Source organism: Plectropomus leopardus, chromosome 17 (assembly GCF_026936395.1).
Source record: "Plectropomus leopardus strain MGB_pleo_1.0 chromosome 17, ASM2693639v1, whole genome shotgun sequence".
Lineage (NCBI taxonomy): Eukaryota > Metazoa > Chordata > Actinopteri > Perciformes > Serranidae > Plectropomus > Plectropomus leopardus.
In genome coordinates this window covers 5,504,863-5,528,044 of record NC_142192.1, presented here as the reverse complement: position 1 = coordinate 5,528,044, position 23,182 = coordinate 5,504,863, and the positions used below count along the sequence as shown (strand labels likewise).

Genomic DNA, 23,182 nt, shown 5'->3' with positions numbered 1-23,182 from the left:
TGCATGCAAAATGGCCTCATCAAAAAAATAGAGATAAAAACATAGGAAACTGGGAGGGGGAAAAAAATCACCAGCATCACAGGAACACATATTCAGTGTTGACAAATGTGCAAATGGACTACCCATTTCATTCCATCGGAGCCATCCCACGTCTTCCGCTTTGTTAATGATTAATGGGACAGACGTCTCATTTTGGACAGAGAACGTGCCTGACAACACACATCAATAATCAGAGCTGCTTTACATTCCGGCCACCTTGCTATCAGTGGAAGTGCAGGAGAAAAAAAGAGAGAGAAAAAAGTGTTTGACTGCATGCAAAATGGTTGGAGATTTTCCATTCGAAAGTAAACATCAAAATCAATTTTCAGGGGAGGCTGGAGCTGCATCTACCTTTACCTGAGCTTTATTACATCAGGGGCTTTTCCTATCTGAAAATCTCATACTGAGCTGTGAAGAGGAATTGGTTTGTACAAACTGTGCACCTGTACCTCACATCTTGTGTTTGTTATATACATTTGTTGGTTTCATTACCATATTCATGCATTTTGTTTTTTTTATTTTAATGCTTTTCTTTTGGGTACACAGCACAGACTAGGTCTGAAAAATGGTTTTACATGCTGATATTGCAACAGCAATTTAAACTGCATTTAGTTTTTATATTTTTATATGTTTGTGTTTTAAATAGTATCAACCCCTCAACTGGCTTATGTTACACGTTTTCCATTCCTCATTTTATTGATGATTTTGGCTGTGTTCATGCATATGGTATACATTTTGGCAAGATTGTGTATTTTTGTTTAATCTTCGAAATTCCAGCTCAGCTCCTACAATAAGTCTGAAATTCACTGTGCAAACAAAATTGTTACATTCATACTGTTAAGTGCAAAAACTGCACCATTGAAGAACATTCAAACTGCCATTTTTAATCCCACAGCCATCAAAGCATAAAAATTTGCATTACATTATTAAAATTTTTATCTAAAATTTGTCATTTTTACTACTTTCCAACTGATGATGTCATTTTTACCATACTTGGCATATGCAGAAAGTACTTGCTATTTCCATTAGATTAACTTTCACAATCAGTGTTGCTGCAAATCATTGTCATATCCCAGGCTGTGATAATTTTAAAAAATCAACTTTGCATGTAGTATATTGAAAATAATTTTTGTTTTTTTGTATTTTTTCATCTAAAAACATATTGGCGTCATGAGAAAAAACTGGCATTTAAGCACCCATTCAGACTATTCGCCCATTCAAAGTTAGATAGTTTATTTGTTCTCAAAGGGGAAATTCTTTTCCATAGCAGGTGCACACAATCACAGAAAGGTAGACAGAAAGAATATCACAGATACATAAAACATACAGAGCTAATACACACGAGACAAAGAAAATGAATTGGTATACGACACAACACAAACTGGAATTCCATAATAAAAAGGGGGATTACTTATTAAGATATTAATCAATGATGTAATAATTATCAATGATCTTTCTAAAATGGGCCCTCATGCACATGGGTAGTCTATACCTAATGTGAGGAAGGAGGGGGGATGAAGTACTGTTGAAGTTGATGATTCGGATTTTGGGTGTTAGTGGGTGCTTTGTAGATTACGGATGAGGTGACACAGTCAACACTTGTAACGTAAAAGACAGATGAACTTAACTACAAAGGACAAATAACACGAACTGTGAAGCTTACACTGTGAGTTTAGAGTTTTAAGGTGTTAGAGCATTATAATTAAAGTGCCTAATGACAAATTCAATGTTCAATCAGGTCTCATAAGTTGTTGCAAACTTTTTTTTAGATTGGTACCGTTTCTTACACAGCTTCAGTGCTAAATTTAAGCTCAGTGGACCCAAATGCAGGAGACTCAAACAGGAGCTCAAAAAAGATCACTGTAATCCAAAGGAGCAGCAACTGAACATCACAGGACCAAATCAAGGATCCAGCTAAGACTGAAGTGAAAACCAGGACTTAAATACAAACTAGACTGATGAGGGGATGAAGTGCAGGTGGAGAAAAAGGGCAAAGAAGCTCAGGTGAAGGGGATAAGGTGATGAGGCAGGCAGGGAGCTGATTGGCTCAGAGAAACTGAGGAGCAGGAAGGACTAACAAGGCTGATGCAGGAAAGCTGTGTAGATGGGTAAAGGAGAGAGAGGACAGCACAGCAGGGGAAAAAAACAGAAATTAAAACACCAAAACCAAAAACCAAAAAAAAAAAAAACTTGGGGAAATTGGCTTGATTTTCTTTCAAAAAACATGGGAAAGGGCAAGAAGCAACTCAACAAGAAAAGACCCAAAAATAGCAATCAAGAAATTAGTAAGATACAAGAAAATTACATGAAAATAGGCAAAGAAAATAAAAAAACACCTCAAGAAAATGCTAACAAAAAGAAAAGAGAAGATTTTTTTTTAATGAAGAATTATAATACATTTTTCTCAACATTTTTTTTGATCGAATTTTTACATGCTCTGAATGTCAGAAGTCTCTAGTTTCATGAGGCTGTGATTATTCTAGAGGTCACTACAGGTCATCTTATACAGTAGACAGGTTTCAGTTACAGATTTTCACAAAAATTAAGCAATGATGTGCTCCACTTTTGCAGAGTTATGTGAAGCAATCAAACCTCTTGTAGGGTCTGCTGCATCATGCCCGAGGGGGCAAAAACAGCAAAATGAAGGTGTTTCCACTGCAGTTTTTTGAAATATGGCATTTTTTAATCGCCTGAAAAACAAAATTACAAAATCTTTTTGTAATAAATGGGAGGGTTTTTTTTAAATTGTTTCCATTAACATATTTTATATTCACAATTTCAATTTGTGCAATATGAGGGTTAATAGAAAGCCGCCTAGTGGTAGAAAAAAAATCATCTCATACAATGAGATGACACAACAGAATACAGTTTGGCACACTGAATACACTAGAGTCTAAACTTTCCAGCCACACCCAATTTATGCAAGACTGTTTTGGGGACCCTAATATGCAGAGATATTCAAATGCAATGAGTGAAAATGAAAATAACACATGCATGCAAAAGCTGCATGATTTTTGCTCCAAACTGCATGGGACTAGCATAAAGTGTGCATTTCTGTAAAGGGAGACTCTTGGGTGCCCACAGAACCCATTTTCCCAAAACAAGCAAGAACAAAAAACATGTATAAAATCTTCTGAAATTCATATTTAATAGGATTTAAATCCCATCACCCCCAGTTGTTGCAGGTGCATGCTTAAGGTGGACACCCCGTGGCTGCTTCAATTTCAGTTTTTGTGGCCTTTGAATCCCATCTCTTTACAGCAGCTGGAAAATAGGCACAACAAAACATTCACATTCATCTCTACAGAGCACCTCCTCTGATGTTGGAGCACTTTTAGTCTGTCATCCCGGAAACAAAGACTTCCTGCCATTTATAATCATGCATCGTGCATGAAAACAACCAGCACAAGAATGAGGGATTGTGGCAATGAGCCTCACAGATAAAATATTGAATTCAGTTTGAATATTACCATTCGATGACAAGTCAAGGCAACATTTTGGCTTTGGAAATCTATGTAATTAACTATTTAAAGCATAATAATCTGCTGAAAATTAAAAACGATGATTTCTCAGTAGTATTGCCTGCAGTAATGAAGATTGTTATGGAAGCATCTTTCTAGAAATCGAAACAGATGCACACAAATTGATCTCTTTCTCTCACCAGTCACCACTGGTAGTTTGAAAAATACATTGCTGCTGGGCTCAGTGGATAAAGACACAGTCTCACTTTTACGAGTTTAATACATCATATATACAGCTTAAAGTGGACAATAATGGAGCAACTCAGGAGTGGCATTACGAAGCTGAGGCTGGGATAGCTGCCGGCAAAGAAACCCCTGGAGTGATGAATTTTAAAGCAATGTACTGGATATGGGTATTTAGTAATTGTTGTTGAATTATTCAGGTCCGACACTTCACATTTGAGCGCAAAGTATTAACATTGTGTTTGACATATCTATAGTGACTGCCCTCTAGAGGTTGAAATCCGCTATTGCAATTGAATTTTGCTAATGGCTGATCGTGGTAGCAGGAACCTGCTTTTGTCACCTACAGAGCCCCCTGTCGCCGCCCCATCACTGCCCTTTTATCACTCTCATCGACTACTTTGTGCTGATGGCAGAGAGGTGCTGTGGATCGAGAAGTGGCACACTTGGGTGACTTGGCATGTCTTCGGCCCTCTCCCAGCCCTGACTTTTTTTTTTTTTTTAAAGACTTTTTTTTGGCTTTTTAACTTTATTAGAGATAAGACAGCTCAAGAGTGAAAGAGGGAGAGAGAGAGGAGATGACATGCAGCAAAGAGCCATGGGTTGTGGTGCTAGTCGCATCATTTTCTCCTAACAGGGAGTGCTCCAACTGTCATCTACTATATGGAATACAATGACTATATATGAGTACCTCATAAAGACCCACTTCAAAACAACCTGAACTATCCCTTTGGCAGCATTAATTTCAGCCTATTGCCTGGATGTTCACTCGGAATTCTACACCTCACTTGTTCAGTGGATCTGTCATTAAAAACTTATGCTGTGCATGTAAACATTGTTCAAAACTGACAGAATTTCATTTTAAATGCAGGAGAGATTCCAAAGTATCCAAAGATACCAGACATGTCAGACTGAATTTGGGGTTTTTGAATATTTTCACTTGATGAAAAAAAGAAAAGAAAAAAAAAAACATGGAGTCTTGGATTTGAATATGTTATCGTATTAATGGTGTAAAAATTATATATAGCTGCAGTGAAAAGGTGAAATAGTGTGATACAGAATTTATAATACTGTCTGGCAGGGTGGAATGAGATGATATTTAAAAAATTAAAGCTACTTAAGGGGGAAGACAGGGAAAAACAGCGTGTTAAGGAGTTTAAAATAGTGGGTGAGAGCTGGGGGAATAGTTGAGAATCATAGTGTGAAGGTTTGTCTCTGACTGCAGAGCTTCGTGCTCGTATTCACTGACACCAGCCTGAAGTGAATCGGCAGCCTCACAGGGAGTTAACACACCGGGGAAACTTTATTGCCCCTGGCAACTACAGGTACATGGATGGGTGTGAAGGACGTGACGAATAAGTGTCTGCAGTAATCAGTGGATGTACTGCGAGAGAATGGCTCACTGGGTGGATAATACAATTTTGCAATAATAAAATTAGAGATATAATCAGCTGCTGAGACGGGGCAAATGAGTAAAGGTCCATTAGAGTTATGTTAATAACAGTAAAGCTAACAGCAACAAGGACATAAAAGAAGCAGGGTGAAGTCAATGGAAAGATCTGTCATGAATATCTGCTGCAATGTGGCAATCACTGACATAAATCACAAAAATCAAATCCACAAAGTAATAAGACCACATATTTTTACCCACTCATGTGTCATACAGTTAGATACATAATTTCATCAAAATCCATGTAACCAACCGATGAGATAGCATGTCTAACACATTTTATAGCCATAAAGCCCAATGATGTGGCATACTCTCATGGGGAGCATTGTGTCATTTTGAAACATACATGAAATATGACACATTTGAGTTCACACAGGATGAACTGTAATGCCTTTTGTGATGACACTGAACATAGGAAACATTATACCCTTTTTATTATCTGCATTTTACTATGCCAATGTCAATATTTAACACAAAATATACTGAGGTGTTTTAGTAGTGGCGCCTCCAGAAAATGAATTTTAATACCAGAAGGTGCGTGTCACTGAAAATCTCGGGGTGGCACACCAAAACCAAATTAGAGTTTCTGCATGTAGTTTAGAGTGCAGTATAGAGTTTCATAACTGAGTTTCTGGTATACTGTTTTAGAGAGCTACAGGGACCCCTTTAAAAATGACCAGGCTAATTTTTACCTCGCCCAAATTTAGCCTAACTTGTAAGATTATTTAGCCTCCTTCCCAAAAGGCCATGCTAACATGGTCAGTGTCAGTGGATGTCTTTGCTGGTCTAGTTTCACAAGATGCCACCTTCATGATAGCTTAAAAGATGAGCATGCCACAGTCTCATAAAGACAGGACTCCTGGAGGCACCACCGTGCCTAAATACCATCTCAAAGGGCTAGTAGTGCCCATTTGTCACTGGACAAAAAAAAAAAAAAACATTGATCCATTTTGTTTGTTTTTGTTATTTTTGTTTTTTGTTAGTGGCAAAGGCTGCAATTGGCATTCTTGGAAAAAATGACTCTGCAGGCTCCAGCTGTAATTAGCTACAATTAGCATTGAAATTAACAAGACACCTGGGTCGATGGGTTAATTTTCACCCAATCTCCAGTGAGATACAATGACGCACCACCACAAATTCTGTCTGTGTCCATCTGAGCAATTCTCAAACACTGCTCCTGCTTAGTCAACAATCAGTCAGTTTGAAAGAGAGACTGAATGAGTGACAGATATGATAGAGATGAAACCACCATAACATTTTCACTGGCCTCCATGCTGCTTTCAGCTGTTTACTAAGCTATTTTCTTGAGCAAGTCATGACATTGACATGATGTGGCGTTAGCATGCTGGCTATGGGAAAGGAGTCTATCACCTATTTTTACAGGCTTTTCTGCTTTTAAATAAATCTACATTTACAAGATAATTTTGGTGGGGTAGGGAAAGGGTATAGCTTAGCTAAAGATTCTTAAGACCCAGTTGGTCCGGATAGGGAAGGTTGGGTGGTATTAATATCTTTGCTGGTAGTAATTTTAATCTAAATTTCATCCTCACCCCACCATTAATTATAGCTGCAATTCAGATCCAAGTTGGTTCTGCTTATCCTGCTACTTTACTTTAATTCTTTTTTAATCAGCTCTGTGAGCAATTTGAATTTTGTGTGAAAACACAAGTAATCTGAAAGTTTTTTTCTCAAGATGTCTCTCAATACATTTTTACTTCCTTACTATATACACATTGTGACACTACTTAAGACTTAAATCTTTAAAATGACTCACAAATTATATTTCATATGAAATGATGTTGTGAATTATTTTTTCAAGGCTCAGTAATGTCCTAAAATGGCTGGGCAGTGCAGTTCTTATCAAATAAATCAAATCAAATTATTCAAATAGAGCACTTTTAAGGGACTATTTTCAGCTGCGGATTGATACACATTTTGTGAACTAGTCAGTATTTACAGTGATTGTGAGATTGACTCAAAATAAACTATAGTGTCAGTGTGTATGATAATGGGGAAGGTGCAATCTTTTTACCCTCTGCATGTTAATGCTGTCATTGTAAGCATGTTGCCAGGCTAGCATTAGCATTTAGCATCAATCACTAGAACATGTAATTACAGGGACAATACTGTCAGTAAAATCAATTTATTGATGTTTGCGTCTTCTCATGGGATTTGTTGACAAAAAGAAAATATTTTTTAAAAAAATATATTACCAGGCGTATCCTTTAAGAAAAAACAAGAGTACCTGTCTCCAGCCTTCACATCAGTTACAACAAGACAGAATGTTTTCATTGTTTTTGATGATAAAGTGCAGTTTGTTCTTTCTGATGACCTGCGTGAGGATGCCGGTCACATACACAAATCAGAATGTGTAAACATCAATAGCTAGAAAAGCACACCATGCCAGTTTCAAAATGTATAAATAACACATTGCTGTCGGGCAAAAATAAAACCCCCTCACCTTCAAAATGTCAGGACACGGATAAACAGCCGCATTTTAAATTTGACCACTCTGCATCTCCTGTTTTGTCCGCTGGATTTTGAATGGGTTTCAGGAAAAACAGGGGTCACATTCTGTTTCCAGCCCTCTGAGAACCATAGAGAGAGGCATAAAAAATCAAAAAGACTGAAACTGGATGTTTTTACAGCTAACACAGCCTTGCGGTTTTAAGAGCACAAAAGGAACTGGTGGTTATATTGTGGGTTTTTTTTGTGCCATCCACCTTCAATGTAATAAACCTGAGAAGTGACCCTGTAATATGTTCATACCTCAGACTGAATTCAGAACTGTTTCTCCATTTATTTAAATCTTGTGAGGAGACCTTGCCCACACCTTTCAATATCTCATCGCTCCTAGAATCCTCTTTATGTGCTTGAGCAAGAAACATAACCATGCCTCCCTTTTTTATCAAAATAAAGCGTTGACTGAAAGTCAATATCTGTGAAAATGAAATACTCTCCACCAAAGCCCGAGACTAGAGCATACAGACTCATAGATGTGATGCCATCAAATGTAAAAATCTGAAGCTTTTTCATTTTTTATTCCCTAAGTGATATTATTAGTTATGGAGCGGAAATTTCACAGAAAATCCCTCCGGATTTCGTCTGTGTTGCCTTTAACATCTCTTCTTATTCATCCCGTCTGGTGCAGTTTTAGATATTGAATTTTGATGATAGCAGAGATTCAAGTCTTTTTTTCATTCCTGGCTTCGGCATTATATTGTTCATATTAAAAATTGGGCTGTTAATCTAATTTTTATTTGTACATAAAGGGTTTCTAAGGTCCTTGTCCGACATGGAATACATTATACTGCTGGCTTGATATCTCTGTTAAAGTAGCACCTGCTTGTATTTTGAGGCATATTTTATGAAGTACAACAGTGCACACGCCTTGACTGACAAGACTTTAAACTGAGACTCTCATTTGCTCGCATGCTGTATGTAAAATATTTGCTTGATATTCATAAATTCATCCATGAATGACCATTTAAATAAAAATTGGGAGACAGCTGGTCTGATTATTATTCGTGCAGGGTCTGTTTTTGTGGGCGTTTTTGTACTTCTCTTGCTCTGCAACATGAGAGACTTTTTAATAGACTGATCTGACTTTGAAAGATTATCCTGAGCGACCTTAACCCTTTAACGCCTAGACCGGCATCACTTTTCTTGTGCTGCGTTCAGACACCTTTATTTAAACCTCTGAAACCAGAGAAAGATTTTGTTTTGAAAACATGGGAGAAAAGATAATGAGCAACTTAGTGGGTTGGTTCACTAGATAGCACCAAGGTTCCAAGAATCATAAACACAAGTGTTTCAAGAACTAGAGCTCATTGGGTGGAAAATGGGTGACGCAGGAGTCTGAATGGAACCTTAATGCTGCCCTTACGTGCTCCTCTGAAAAATTGGACTTCCCTCTCCTGCAGCCATAATTACCACTTACATGCATCCAAGTGCTCTGGTCAAAAAAAAGCAACAAACATGGACACTAGAAAGTAAAAAGGTAGTTTTTTTCATGCACTGGGCCTGAAAAACAGCGGACACATCAATGTAGTACTGTTGAAGTTAGGTAGCTAAGTTAACGCTGTTATCAATGTTAGTAGGCTATACTTGTCTGGCATGCTTAATAGTTAAAAGTTAGCTTGCTTTCTACAGCTAATAGATGCATACACTAAAATGTGCAAGTAGGAAAAGTAAATGATAGCTACTAGTAAATAAATAACAAAATGTATATTTTTTACAGTCAATTGTTGACACTGTTTCTATGCTTTCAAACGTTTCTGCCCTGACACCCCAGGCAAACATCACAACTAGCAACACGGGTATCATTGAAATTTCCCAATTTCCCACACATTATTACGACTTTTGGGGACTGTTCATGTGCTTGTAATTCAGAAATATGTATTTCCAAGGAGCACGTAGGGGCAGCATGCCACCATCCTCCCCAAAACATCTGCTTCCCAACCATACGTAGTACATGGCTGTTGTGTTTCGTTACCTGAATGAAAATTTGAACATAATCCAGGTTGCAATTATGTTGTTGCAAATAAGAAAGCAGTGCACTAACATGCAGCGTTTTAGGAGACAGGGCTGCAACAGAGATACCGTTTTTGTGTATATCATAATACACAGGAGTCTTCAAAACTGCAGAATTCTGATTTCTTAAATTGCTCACATGTAGTAGAGGTAAGCCAGGGGAGGAAAAACAATTTCCGCACAACACAAAATGAAAACCCTTTACTGTAACTACACCCTGCAAAGTTGATGACTTCTCAAAACTGAAGATTAGGGTGAAAATCACAGCATACACACACACTGCTGCTTGCCACCCCCTCTCTTTCTCTCTCTCTCCCTCTCTCTCTCTCTCTCTCTCCATCCCCTCTGAAGTGTGAACAGACGCTTTGCTGTCTCAGCTTAGCGAACTTTGATCAGCGCAGGGTTGCCAGCCTTCAGTCGAGCAAGGTCAGGGGAACGAGATGATGGCCGGCGCGTTGTCAAAAGTGGGGAGCCGCCACCTGTTTGAGAATATACTCCGCTCACTCTAGCATCTACCTGAACCCTTAATGCCAAGAGGCTTCAAACTGAGTGGAGTCAACAACCTGCTTCAGAGAAGTAGGCCTATTCATTGAAGTGTCCATTAAAGGTGTCCCCAGGTATCCTTGTCAAACTTGCTGCCTAAGACAATAACCAACCTTGGGCTGCATGCAAATCCGCAGTCTGCTGTGAGTTACGGAGCTCCAAACAGCAGACAGGATCACTTATAAGCCTTCCTGTGCACTGGCTTGTGTCAGTGCCGCTGATAAACGGCTGTACAGTTTGTTTTTCAGCTCCGATAGGGAGAATGAAATCAACAGGCAAGCTATGTCTCTGTCTTTCTCAGTCTTAAACCCAATCCGCTTTGCCTCCCTCCAGGGTGGAATTTGAATGACCTGATCAATTTCTAATCAGGAAAGACCTACAGCCTTTCTCTGGTCGTAATAGACTTTCCCACAAATCTTTCCTATGGAGGGGCTCACTCAGAAACTGTTAAGAGCAAAGGGCAGGTAGTGTGTTCATATTTTCCGATATATTTCCCCCCATGTGTGGCAATGATAGCACTTTATCTCCAGTGTGGATCTGCTGTTAGCTAAATATAGAATTATTTGTGGAATCCTAAACACAGCTGCACATCGGAATGAATCCTGGGCCCTGTTTAAAGGCAGAGGTGGCCTTTTCATGCTGAAAATGGAACCCCAGGAGGTCTGCCTGCTTTGTCAGTCATGAAAAGCCAGGGCCTGAAAAAAAAACATCCCCCTACTCTATTTTATTCTGGGAATTTTGTCACCAGCAGGATGCTGAGTAACTGTATATACCCTGCAGTAGCTTGAACAAGGTCTATATCTGTGGTTTCCAACCCTTTTTGTCAGATGTACCTCTACAGCCTCCCACTGTGCAAACACACAGTTATCCACCATTCAGTAATGGCTTGGTCTAACCCAGTACATAGCTCATACTTTTAACAAATTGTCATTTCAAAAATGACTAAAGGCACACCCAATGCCACCAACCATGTGATTGAAACTTTATTACATTAGAACCCTTATGATCCTTTTTTAAAGAAGTTATGGATACAATGACCAAATTTTAATGTAAATTGTTTGTACTGCTAATATATATTTGGTATTTGACCATACCATACCACAACATACCACACCATACCATATCATACCATACCATACCATACCATACCACACCATACCATACCATATCATACCATACCACACCATACCATACCACACCATACCACACCATACCATACTACACCATACCACACCATACGATGCCATACCACACCATACGATGCCATACCACACCATACCATACCATACCACACCATACCACACCATACCACACCACACCACACCATACCATACCATACCATACCATACCATACCATACCATACCATACCATACCATACCACACCATACCATACCACACCATACCACACCATACCATACCACACCATACCACACCACACCATACCATACCATACCATACCATACCATACCATACCATACCATACCACACCATACCACACCACATCATACCATACCATACCATACCATACCATACCATACCACACCACACCACATCATACCATACCATACCATACCATACCATACCATACATCAACATTCCATACCATGCGATACCACAACACACCATCATCCCCCTACTCTATTTTATTAGAATTAGAATTTTGTCACCAGCAGGATGCTGACTAACTGGATATACCCTGCAGCAGCTTGAACAAGGTTTGGTTTGGTTTCCAACCCTTTTGTCAGATGTACCTCCACAGCCTCCCACTGTGCAAACACACAGCTATCCACCATTTAATACTGGCTTGGTCTAACTCAGTACATATCTTATGCTCTGAACAAATTGTCATTTCAAAAACGACTAAAGGCACATTTAAAGTTAAACAGCATTAGAGGACATGCCAAAATTACCGTGCACCCCCTATCTTTTAGTCCATTGCTTTTAGCTTACTGTTTAGACTTTCCTGCTGGCTTCTAACCGTTTTTGTTTAATAAAGATGGCGACAACCCAGAGACTGAGGCCAAAACATCTAGATTACCCTCTGTTGGCTGGCTTTAGTATAGGCCATAAACCCTGCCCCCTTTGTTTTAGCGGATGGGATACGGGCCAAACTAAAATCTCAAGGAACATGTCAAATAAAGGGTCCCCAAAGATGGTTTCTTTATTTTATGTAGTTCATATTACACTGGTGTTTGTTCAAGTGTTTGACTTTATGATTAGTTTGGTTAATTCTAGTTATTTGATACAAAAAGGGACACCTGACAGCTGTATGTGCCAATCAGTGTGCTTACAATCAATGGTGCTGCTCGCAATTTGAAAGACAGAGTGAACTCTATACAGCAGAAACTGTGCGTACTCTGGCTCCAAAACAAATGTTAATGTTTTATTCACATTACTTAAGCTACTTCACATCTTTCCACGTCCCAGTTTGGACATTTGTTGTAGATGCATTCAAACTGGTAGACCATCAAAGAAAGAGCAAAAATAACTGCAAACCTTTCCCCCTAATGTACTCTTATTAGAACTGAATTTCTGAATTTGACACAGGATCAATGACCCATTCTGGTATTATCCCAGTTTGTCAATACTTTGTGCATTTAGACTAATTTTTTTTCTCAGTTCACAAAAGCTGTTTCCAGTTATTGATATGTCCTTAACAGAGGGATAGGAAGGTGATTTAGTTGTGTTCTAGGAGAACTGTAATAATTTTCACAATCAATGGAGACATTTTTGCTGTTTGGTGGCCGTTTTAAGAGCCGACTGCAACACATCCTGTGCAATTTGGCCGTCTTGAAGAAATAACAGAGCAATAAACAAAGCACTGTAAACGAAACACTCTCCACAGTCATGCACAGAAAATAATCGTGTGATGTTACATAAACTTTGACAGTTTCATCTTGGAACCGTTAGCACTGTGAAATGACACAATTAGAATACTGAGCAGTGCAGAATTTACACTCCCATGTGTATTTAAAGTTAAACAGCATTAGAGCACCACAGGGGTTTTTTTCCCTGTTTTTCGCAGTGTGTGTGTGTGTCACAGAAATGTCCTTTTATTTGCCTTTTAGGTGGATCGTTAAAGAAGAGATGACACATCAGTCACTCACCTCACAGAGTCAACACTGGAGCAGTCTGTAAAACTGAATGTGATTAACCGGGAGCCGTGGAGCTGACAGAATCAGTGGATTTACCTTCCTGTGGTTCAGATGCATTCTCAAAGACATCAATGACTTTTATTACGGAAATTCATGAACCCAATCCCACGCTGCCTGAAAAATAGAAACAACAGGGTATGCTCGTTGGACAGCAGTGATCTATTTGAGTTCTGCCAACTGATTTTTGACTGTGACGACATGTCTCTTCCCAAGCGGAGGAAAATCAGGACTTTTGCTCTGCTGTGTTGTGTCATTACATTTACAACACTCCTGTTCAGTTACACTTTCCGGGACCCCTCACTCTACTTCTTCAAGTATGCCTTTCGCCTGTCGGATAACTTTTTCTCCAAAGGGCTGTGCGCCTGCCAGCAGTGCATGACGGAGCTGGAGGACGACCCCTGGTTTGCTGAGCGCTTCAATCAGTCCGTCCACCCTCTGATGACCAGGGAGAACAGCGTTCTCTCGGATGAAACCTTTAAATGGTGGCAGGTAAGATCCGGGGGGTTGGGTGGGATGTGTTTGGGGGATTTGTGATGCTATCCTACAGAGGATTGAGAGAAAACATGCACATTCAGCTTCAGAGTGCAGACGAGATGCTTAGAAGAAAGATCATGAATAAAGAACAGAGATCACAGGCTGCTGTAATGCTCCCAAGAAGTGTTTGTTTTTGCCACATTGATTGTTTCAAATCCAAGGGATCTTCACCAGGCTCAAGTTGTGAAGCAAACTCCCACGCACAATTTGTTCACATTTAACAAGCGAGATGGTGGATATGGAAATTGCTGTTTACTCTCACCATTTCTCCCACATCTATAGACATAGAGATTCCATCATACATTGAAGTATAGATTTATTTATATAAGTGATACCATACTATAACCATTCACTCTGATATTTTGCACTGTGCTTTCAGATGTAATACAAATATGCTGCAAACATTATACAAATATACCACTTTTGTTTTTGAATGTGCTTTGACAACAGCTATTTCCAACTGTCTGACCAATAAATCTGGCCTTACACATTTTTAGATTATATATAAAGCTTATATTAGCACATTTCTTGTAATGTTTATGTACAACACATACATTATGTAACATAACTGTGGTTGCAGAAAGTTACAATGCACACGTTATTCCTGCGACTGGTTTGGAGTTTCTTATAATGAAAACTAGATATTGTCTTAAGCCTTTTCCCCACTGGAAAGAAACTCCACTAACATCTGAAATTAGTTTGCACCAGATTTGAAAGAGATACTAGAGATAAAAAATAGAAGTAACCACTGTTTTCACTGGGCTCCATGCTGCTTTCAAGTGCTACCGTTTGCCAGTGCTTTTGTGACGCAGAACATGACAAACCAGATTTTTTTTTAAAATGGCATATTTGTCTAATTCAAATAAGAAATGTACTGCAAACAATACGCAAATATGCCACTTCTGTTCATGAACATGTGCTTTAGTCCCAACTGTCTAACTATTAAGTCTAGACTTGCACATTTTTAAAGTATACTGTTTAGTAATTCATAAAGTGTTCTGCTTATTTTTTCTGTACCCACTTCTCCAACTGCCTCACATACATATCTTGTAATGTTTATGGAATACATGTACAGATGTAACATATCTGTGGTTTGCAGAAACTTACAATGCTGAAATTCTTTTTGGCAACTGGAGTTTCACATAACTAGAGCTTAATATTGTCTTAAGCCCTTTTCCTACCGGAAAGAAACTCCAATAACATCTGGCTTTTGTCTTTAGTAGGAAAGGTTACAATTGGCACTCATTCCTGGGACAATTGACTCTGCAGTAGTCAGGGGTTTTTATCCCCTCCAGCTCTGGTTGGCTCTGATCAGCAGTAATGGAAATATGACACCCAGGTGGGTGCGCAATTTTTTGCCCCTTTTCTGGTGCGATGCAATGACATGCCACCACGAAATACCTTCTGTCTCCCTCGAGGCAGCATTCTAACATCGTTCCGAGTCTGACAGAGAGACTGAAAAGAAACTGACCTTCTACTGTTAACCCTTTGAAACCCGACCACATTGATTTCTTTTAAAAACATGGGAAGAAGGCAATGAGCAATGAAAAAAGTACAAGACAGTTATGACTAGAATATATAATCTCTGCTTTTGTCTATTGCTGTTTCTTGTTGCTATTACTGCTCTGCATGTCTGCATGTAATGCTTAGCTTTGTGTCATTGCATCATGCTGTGTGTATGGCGATTTGTGTGAAAATGCTTTATGTTGTTGCACTTCTATTGTTTTTTACTGGTTTTCTTTTGCTTTGCATGGCTTGGTTTCTCTCTGCCTGCTAAGCCTCACTGTTGCTTTCCTGTACAGAGTTCAACACTCTCATATTCCATGTGGTTATACTGTCTATTTAATAAAATCACTCAACATGTTTAGATGCACAGTTAACTCAAGCTACATAAATACCTCAATTAAACCATTTAATAGGACTTCTGACCTTGTCCCTGTATATAAGCACCAGGGAAAAATCGATTTATTAAAGGAAGTATGCCTAACTCCACCACGGTCGGTGGAGATATACACCCTCTTTCAGCTAGTTGCTATTGGACCTTCTTCCAGTTGACCCATTACGTCACATACCAAACAAGTTAGCAAACGGCAAACATGGGTAACTTTTAGATGCTGTACATTTCGTACGTACTCTACACTTTACTTGGTACCTTCATCTTGTGTTGTTTTCTTCCCTCCTTTGTTTTTCCCAACTTTCTTCTATGAATTTATGCTGTTTGACTTTTGGGTCAAAGTGCTATGGCGCATGCACAGAGTGCTGAAGCCAGTTCAGGTCCAGTTGAGACATACACATAAAAGAGTAAACCGACTCCCAACCGGATTATCTAGGTGTGTTTATCCGAAATTCAACTTTGTATGATTTCAGACTAACATGTTTGCATCCATTTTAAAAGTCCAGTTTTAGTCAGACTAACTAGATAATTGAGTTTTTCTAACATCATGTTAACATACTGATTGACACCTACAAGCTATTTGGAATGAGGAAATCTGCTGCAAATCATGCTGCGACATAATAAGGTGATGATGATGATGGTGATGATGTTGATCAAATCAAACAACTAATAAAAAAGTACTCTTACCTCAAGAGGTACTTAGCATTTTCAGTCCATGCAAGTTATTGAGGCAAATATCCAGTACCAGACTGCTTTTGCTCCAGTTTGTACCTCACTACCTGACACTGCAGTCAGTGGAGGAATTGTTATCTCTGCCTCCTCCATGATGGATTTTGTCACCTGTATGATTGCTGAGTGTCAGCGTTAAATGGCTGCTTGAGAGAAAAACCCTTGGATTCCAAGTGACTGACACAAAAACCTGCTATTTCCTGTTAGTGCAGCAACAACATTTCCTCCTATTAAACTCACTCCACTGGAAATATCTTATTGGATGTAATGCCACCTACATTTGGCCCTCCATCCACAGGGTTCACACCAAACATAAAACCTTGAATTATAAGTCAAACTTGCATGATTTCTTATGTACATCCACTTCTTGTAAATTAGAATTCACGTCGGCTGTATAACTAATTACAGTCTTAATTTACTGGACTCTCTGTCCATCCCATATAGCATGGCTCTCTAAATTAGAAAAGCCTATTCAGAAAAATTTATGTCACACAATTATCCTACCTTTGTTCTGGAAGGCATCCAGTGCTTCGGGCATTCCCACATTCACCTCACACCATGTCCAATTAGAGGCAAGAATAGAAAAATTACTGCAAGGTTGCCTCCTGTCACTACTCATTCCAGGAGAAGCTTCTCACAGGAGGCTTGATGAGGCAAGTGTCACATATCAACGGTAGCCCAGCCAGATGGTTTGGGCTGCTCTGCTGCAAGGCAAAGGCATGACCTCCAGGTGTACCTGCGCTCATTCCTCCGATGAGATGTCAAAGCCTACATGTTGGCCACATGCAATTTCTGTAAAGGAGAGTTCCAAATTGGGCAGAAATATGCAAAACATTTGTTGTGTAATCTGGGTTTTCCTAACGTTTATACTGATTTAGTCTTTTGATTAAAAGCTGTATTTCAGTCATATTGCCCATGTTCAATGCCAGACAAAATTAAAAATGGTTAAATAGTTGTTGTGGTAAGATGGAAAAATCCACAAAGCAATGTGGGTAGTATGTCTAGATGAGCTGTGGTAAACTTCCCTCCAACTACAGCCAATAAATATCCCTCCTCTCCCCACAGTGAAATTCTGCCAGATTATTTAGTTTATGTCATTTCTTTGGAGTTTTGCTGGCTCTTTGGCTGTTGGTCTACAGGTTGTACTTCTTCATTTTTGTATTGCCTGCCAAAGTGAAAAAGCAGGCTGAAAATATTGAGCTAAAACTGTAAAAAAAAATAAGCAGTGCTAATCAAATATAAACCAACACATTGCCAATTTATTGCCTAAATTTTCGTTAGAAACATATTTTAGTGCCCTGTTTAGCTGTAACAGCAAGAGTTTGAGAAGAGGAAGTGGGCGCCATATTGATTCCTGCACAATGAAAATGAGGACTGAAAAAACTGAGATCAAACAGTAAAACTAAGTACCATTAATCAACTATAAACCAAGAGTATTTTATTGCATTGTCTGTTTCTTGCCAAAATGTTTTTAGAAACACATTTTAGTGCCCTGTTTAGCTATTATAGCAAGAGTTTGTGAACCGGAAGGGGGAACCATACTGCTTCCTGCACAGTGAAAACTGAGGCTGAAAAACAGAGATTAAACAGTAGAGCTAAGCAGCGTTGATCAAATATAAACCAAGATTCTGTTATTGCATTGCCCTAAATGTTTTTAGAAACATGTTTTAGCTTATCAATGAAACCTGAGCCAATGGGCTTGATTTCTTTCAAAAACATTGAAAGAAGGCAATGAAAGAACAAATTACCCAAAAATTAGCAAGAAATTAGTAAAAAGTACAAGAAATTTAGCTGAAAATTAGTTTAAAAAAACCCAACAACAACAAAAATTAATAAAAAAAGTTTAAAAAACAAACACAAGGAGATGACCGGGAAAAAAGTGCTTTAATAGCATAATTTGGAATATGCAATTATTGTAAATATAGCTTTTCCCTAGCCTTTTTCATTTTTCCCTAGACAATTTTTTAATCTACCAATTTCTTGCAATTCATGGGAATTACAAGGTGCTAAATGTCTTTTTTAGAATGTTTTTTAAGGAATCACAACAATTTGCTGTGGGTTTATAGGGTTAAATTTAAACTTTTGAAAGGCATCTGAAAGCAGCATAAGAAAACTGATGTCACTTGGGGTTTCAAGGGGTTAACTGTATTGCATGATCGCTGGCCACCATTGTTTTAATCAGTCCACATGAGGTTTGTTTTGGTGTACTGCAATTTGGTAGCTGTAGGTTTTCCACCTGTTGAGCAAAAGTGTCCTTTATCTCTGTTTTCTCTCGTCATGAAAGCACCAAAAGATTTCAAAGTGTTTGCTTCTTTCTTCTTTATAGACAGTCGAGTTGTTTGTGAGGCCCCTCTTTGTATCAGTGAAATCCTCCTTGAATGCATGAGTCACTAAACTCTGCATTAAAACTCATGAGAGATTGCACAACATTCTATATCCGTTCCCAGCTGCAGCAGCACAATATAGAAGAGTGTACAGTGCACACACATTCCTGCATTTATTTGCTGTCTCTGCGAGTTCAAAGCCACCAGAAGAAGGCCAGGCCAAAAGAGCCCCCGCAGACAGAGCTAAGCCGCCCCCGAGGTTATTTCAGAAATGTGCTTGGTGTCTCGAGCTCCGCTGCCCTTGTTCAATCACTTCTACTTAAAGTGGCCCCGGAGCCGCCATGGCTCTCTCTCTGAGGTCTGTCTCTGCTGTGTCACCAGTGGTTGCAGTCAGAGAGGCAGCCAGCCAACTTCAGTGAAGTGGTGGAGGAGCTGTTCCAAGTCATCCCTGACGAGGTGCTCTACATGGACGCCAGTCCTGAGCGCTGCAGGACCTGCGCCGTGGTGGGCAACTCTGGGAATCTGAAGGGGGCCCAGTATGGCGATCTCATCGACTCCTGTGATTTCATCATAAGGTCAGTTAGCACTTTCATCTCAAGTGGGATTTTGAGAGCACTGCAATCACACTTTTTGGCATTTGCTATGACTCCTACTGCTTTAAATGTGTTTCTGTTTAAAGGATAATTTCAGTTTCTTACAACTTGGCTCTTCTTTTTGTTGCTTTAGCCAAATTTGTATCAGTTATGATGGCACCGTTCCCATTACAGTAAATGCTGAGATCTTAGAAATACAGTACAATCGCTGCAACCTCAAACAGGGTGAAAGAGATGATGATGGGCAGGTTCTAAACAAGCCAATAATTTAGTCAGATTATCTGAATCGCTTTGTTTGGAGGTGAAACTGAAAGGGTTTATCAAAAATGTCAACAGTACTCATTCAGGGCTGTAGCATCGAGGACACTGAGGTCATATCCTGTGATTTTTATTTTATTTCATTTTTTTCATTTATTGTGATAGTGTTTAAATATTAGTGTAGAAAAGCCTTTTAACCAGCATTTGGAGCATAGAGGAGTTGAAAACATTAAGATGGTGTATAGTCAAATTGTTTATGGCTGGAGTTCTAGAATTTAGACATATAATCTCAGTATTTCTGAAATCCAGCATATGGCCCCACCTTCATGTCACAAGAATAATGTGCAATCACATAACTACAGATCAAAGTTGGTCAGAAATGGTGATATTTACAATGAATCGTTCTTAACATTATTTTACTACTTGCTTACCAAATAAATTAGCTTAAAGGGACAGTTCAGATATTTTGAAAGTGGTACTAATTAAGGTACTTAATCATAGTCAGTGTATTACATACAGCAGATGTCAGTCAGTACCCCCCAAGTTTGGAGAAACAGGTAGCAGGAGTACTACCACAAAAGCAAAGCAAAGCACTGCTGTGGATAGTGGCTGTAGCAAAGTGTATTTTAGCCACCTAAAATAAAATAGCACTTTGGGTTTACACCTTATACAAGAAAATTTCCACCATTTTACCAGATAAACACCAGTGCGGCGTTCAGATGCATTTTACGAGCTCTTGAACCCTTTGAAATTTGAGCAAATTGGTTTGATTTCTTTTTTAAAAACATCAGGCAAAAGGTAATGAGCAACTCTGCCAGAAATGTTCTACAAATTGCAAAAAAAAATTAAGGGTAACAAGAAAATTACTTGAAAATGTTTGTTATGTTTGTTTTGTTTCTTTTTTTAAAAGGGAAATTCAAAAAATGCCAGGGAAAAATGGCCAGAAAACTTTATTTATATTTATTATAATTCTATATTTGAAAGTATGTATTTTTCCAATTTCAGCACCTATTTATTACTTTTCTTTTTTTCTTATTATTTTCAGGTAATATTCTTGTTTTGAATCTTCTCATCCTCATGTTTTGAAAGAAATAAAACCAATTTGCTCATGTGTGAAAGGGTTAACTCCTAAATCTGAGCTTGGTAGTGTAAGATTTTGTTGCATTTATTTGGTCTCAAATCAGCTGCAATCACACCATCATATTATATATGTACAACAATGCTTTCATTTTGATGATCACCTAATTGAGTGGCAGACAAACACTTTGCTCGCTGTGTTCCCGTCTCTCTCTCATTTATTTCTGCCACGTCCCAGCATTCTCTCAGCTCAGAGGTATAGTCAGAGATTTTACTTCACACACCCTTGTTTTGCGCTCGATAAAATTTGGAGAAAATTATCTTAACAAAGCAGCAGATGAAAACAATCGAGCCCGAGTTTTCAAATGTTCATCCGGTGCCTTGGGGCAGCGGGAGAACAAGAGAGGAGTTTGTCGCTCTCTGTAATCTGTCACACCAATTGCAGCTCTGCGGAGAATGAATTAGAAAAGATGGAAAACACGACAAGGAGATTTTCTGGAGGGCTTTTTGTGGGCGTGCTCTATGCTGCAGAACTGTTGGCTTTATGATAAAATTAAGCTAATTTGCACGTCAAAGGGTAAACAAACATTCTTGCTTAGACTTTAGTTCGGCGTTTATGCAATTTCTCTGGGCTGGACAAGTCACAGATTGGAGATTTGGCTGTCTTTTTTGCAGGCATTGTCAGAATAAATAATGATCTGCAGAGGCGGAATATGCAAATTCCTGAAGAGTGGACTGATGTTCCTTTAGAATGTTTTTTAGAATATTACAGAACTAAAGTTAAACCATGTAAGACATACATTTAAATCTGTATTCTGAAATTGATTCTGCACAGAATGGATGATGATGTGCAAGATTGTAAGCAACAGCAGATAACGCTCATTTTCAAACTAAATGCATCAGCTTAATGACATTGATAGGATATCAGCTTAGAACTGTTATGGAAACACAGTCCAGTGAGTGTGAACACTGACTGAAAACCAATGCCTTTTAAATATCCACAACACAAGCTGCCCAGATCCTCTAAAGCCTCCTTTTTAGAGCATTATGAATATTAAACGGCATTGGTCTATCGGATAAAGCCTCTTGTTTGCTCAGCAGATTGCAGTGGTAAAATAGATTTGAGTCATAAAAAGAGATGTTGTATCTGCTTGACAAAAAAAAAAAAAGCTTGATGGATTTTGAATAATAAGGAAATGTTGTTTGAAGCACTAATAAGTCATCACAATTATTCAAATTAAATTTAATAATGTTTTTTTCTTTCTGAGACATACTAATTGATGATTATGCTGATGATTTGAGGGGGGGCGCCATCCCTCTTTTTGGCAAAAATGGACACAGATACTTTCATATCTAGACAATAGATTGTAAAAATAATGAAGGTACCCAGCTGGCAGGGAATGTTCCCACAACATTGGCTAATGTTACATACAAGTTGTAATAATGTTTTGTTTTTTTATCATTTTAATCTAATGTTCAAAGAACATTTTAAGGGTGTGTATCATTTTAAAAAATTAACTAACTAAAACATGACATGATGTTTTGGTGATCTTGAGAGGTGACAGATAAACCAATAAAATTTGGTATGATTTAAAGAAAGTTTGTGTTTACAGGTAAAATAACTACACTTGCACGTAATTAAATTTCATTTAATTAACTATGTGAAGTACCTAAATGTATGACATTAGAGGAAGTCAATGTTGACTTTTAGTTTCACACAGGAAGCAAACAGCAGTCTCCTTGGTGAAAGTTTGGTGTTTGTTGAACCATCCACCACCTTGACTCTTTCCCATGAAATTTCTCGTATTGATACTTCCTATAGAGTCGTAACATTAATCACCGCACATTGTGTGATGTCATTGAGCCAGGGAATTTGTGTGTCCACCACGACAAGATCCTAATTAACTTTCCATTGGTATTGTTTCCATGTAATTTCAGCACAGTGTCATGATCCTGGTTTGTTTTTTTTTAACTCTATTTTTTATTGTTTAAGATCAAAACACCAGAACTGCTTTTATAGTCAAATTATTTACCTTGTTTTTTGGGGGTTTTTTTTGCTGTCCCCGCATTAACACATATTCAAAACAGAGACACATAAACAATCAAAACAAAACAAACAGCACAAAGTCAAAAATAAATAAAAGGTAAACAAGCATATTATTGTTAGTCTACTCCAATAAAGCGTATAGCTGGCTATTCACTACCAAAATACTCACTAAAGGGGGACCACACTTTTACGTACTTATCTAGGATCCCTTGCAATACATCAGACAGCCTCTCATAGAGAAGGATTGACAATTTATCATACCAAAGTGTTAATGTAGGAGGATGTACATCAAGCCAAACGT

The 23,182-nt window shown here is 38.5% G+C and overlaps 1 protein-coding gene across 1 annotated transcript in view; it reads left to right on the top strand.

The window, feature by feature from the left end:
* The window catches only part of LOC121957934 (CMP-N-acetylneuraminate-beta-galactosamide-alpha-2,3-sialyltransferase 1-like), a 91,898-nt gene that overhangs the window by 38,578 nt on the left and 30,138 nt on the right, over positions 1–23,182 (top strand). Inside the window, exons 2-3 of the mRNA XM_042506752.2 lie at positions 13,339–13,914; positions 19,288–19,481. Of these exons, the coding sequence (XP_042362686.1) occupies positions 13,519–13,914; positions 19,288–19,481 (590 nt within the window). The 5' untranslated portion in view covers positions 13,339–13,518. The remainder of the gene's footprint in view (positions 1–13,338; positions 13,915–19,287; positions 19,482–23,182) is intronic.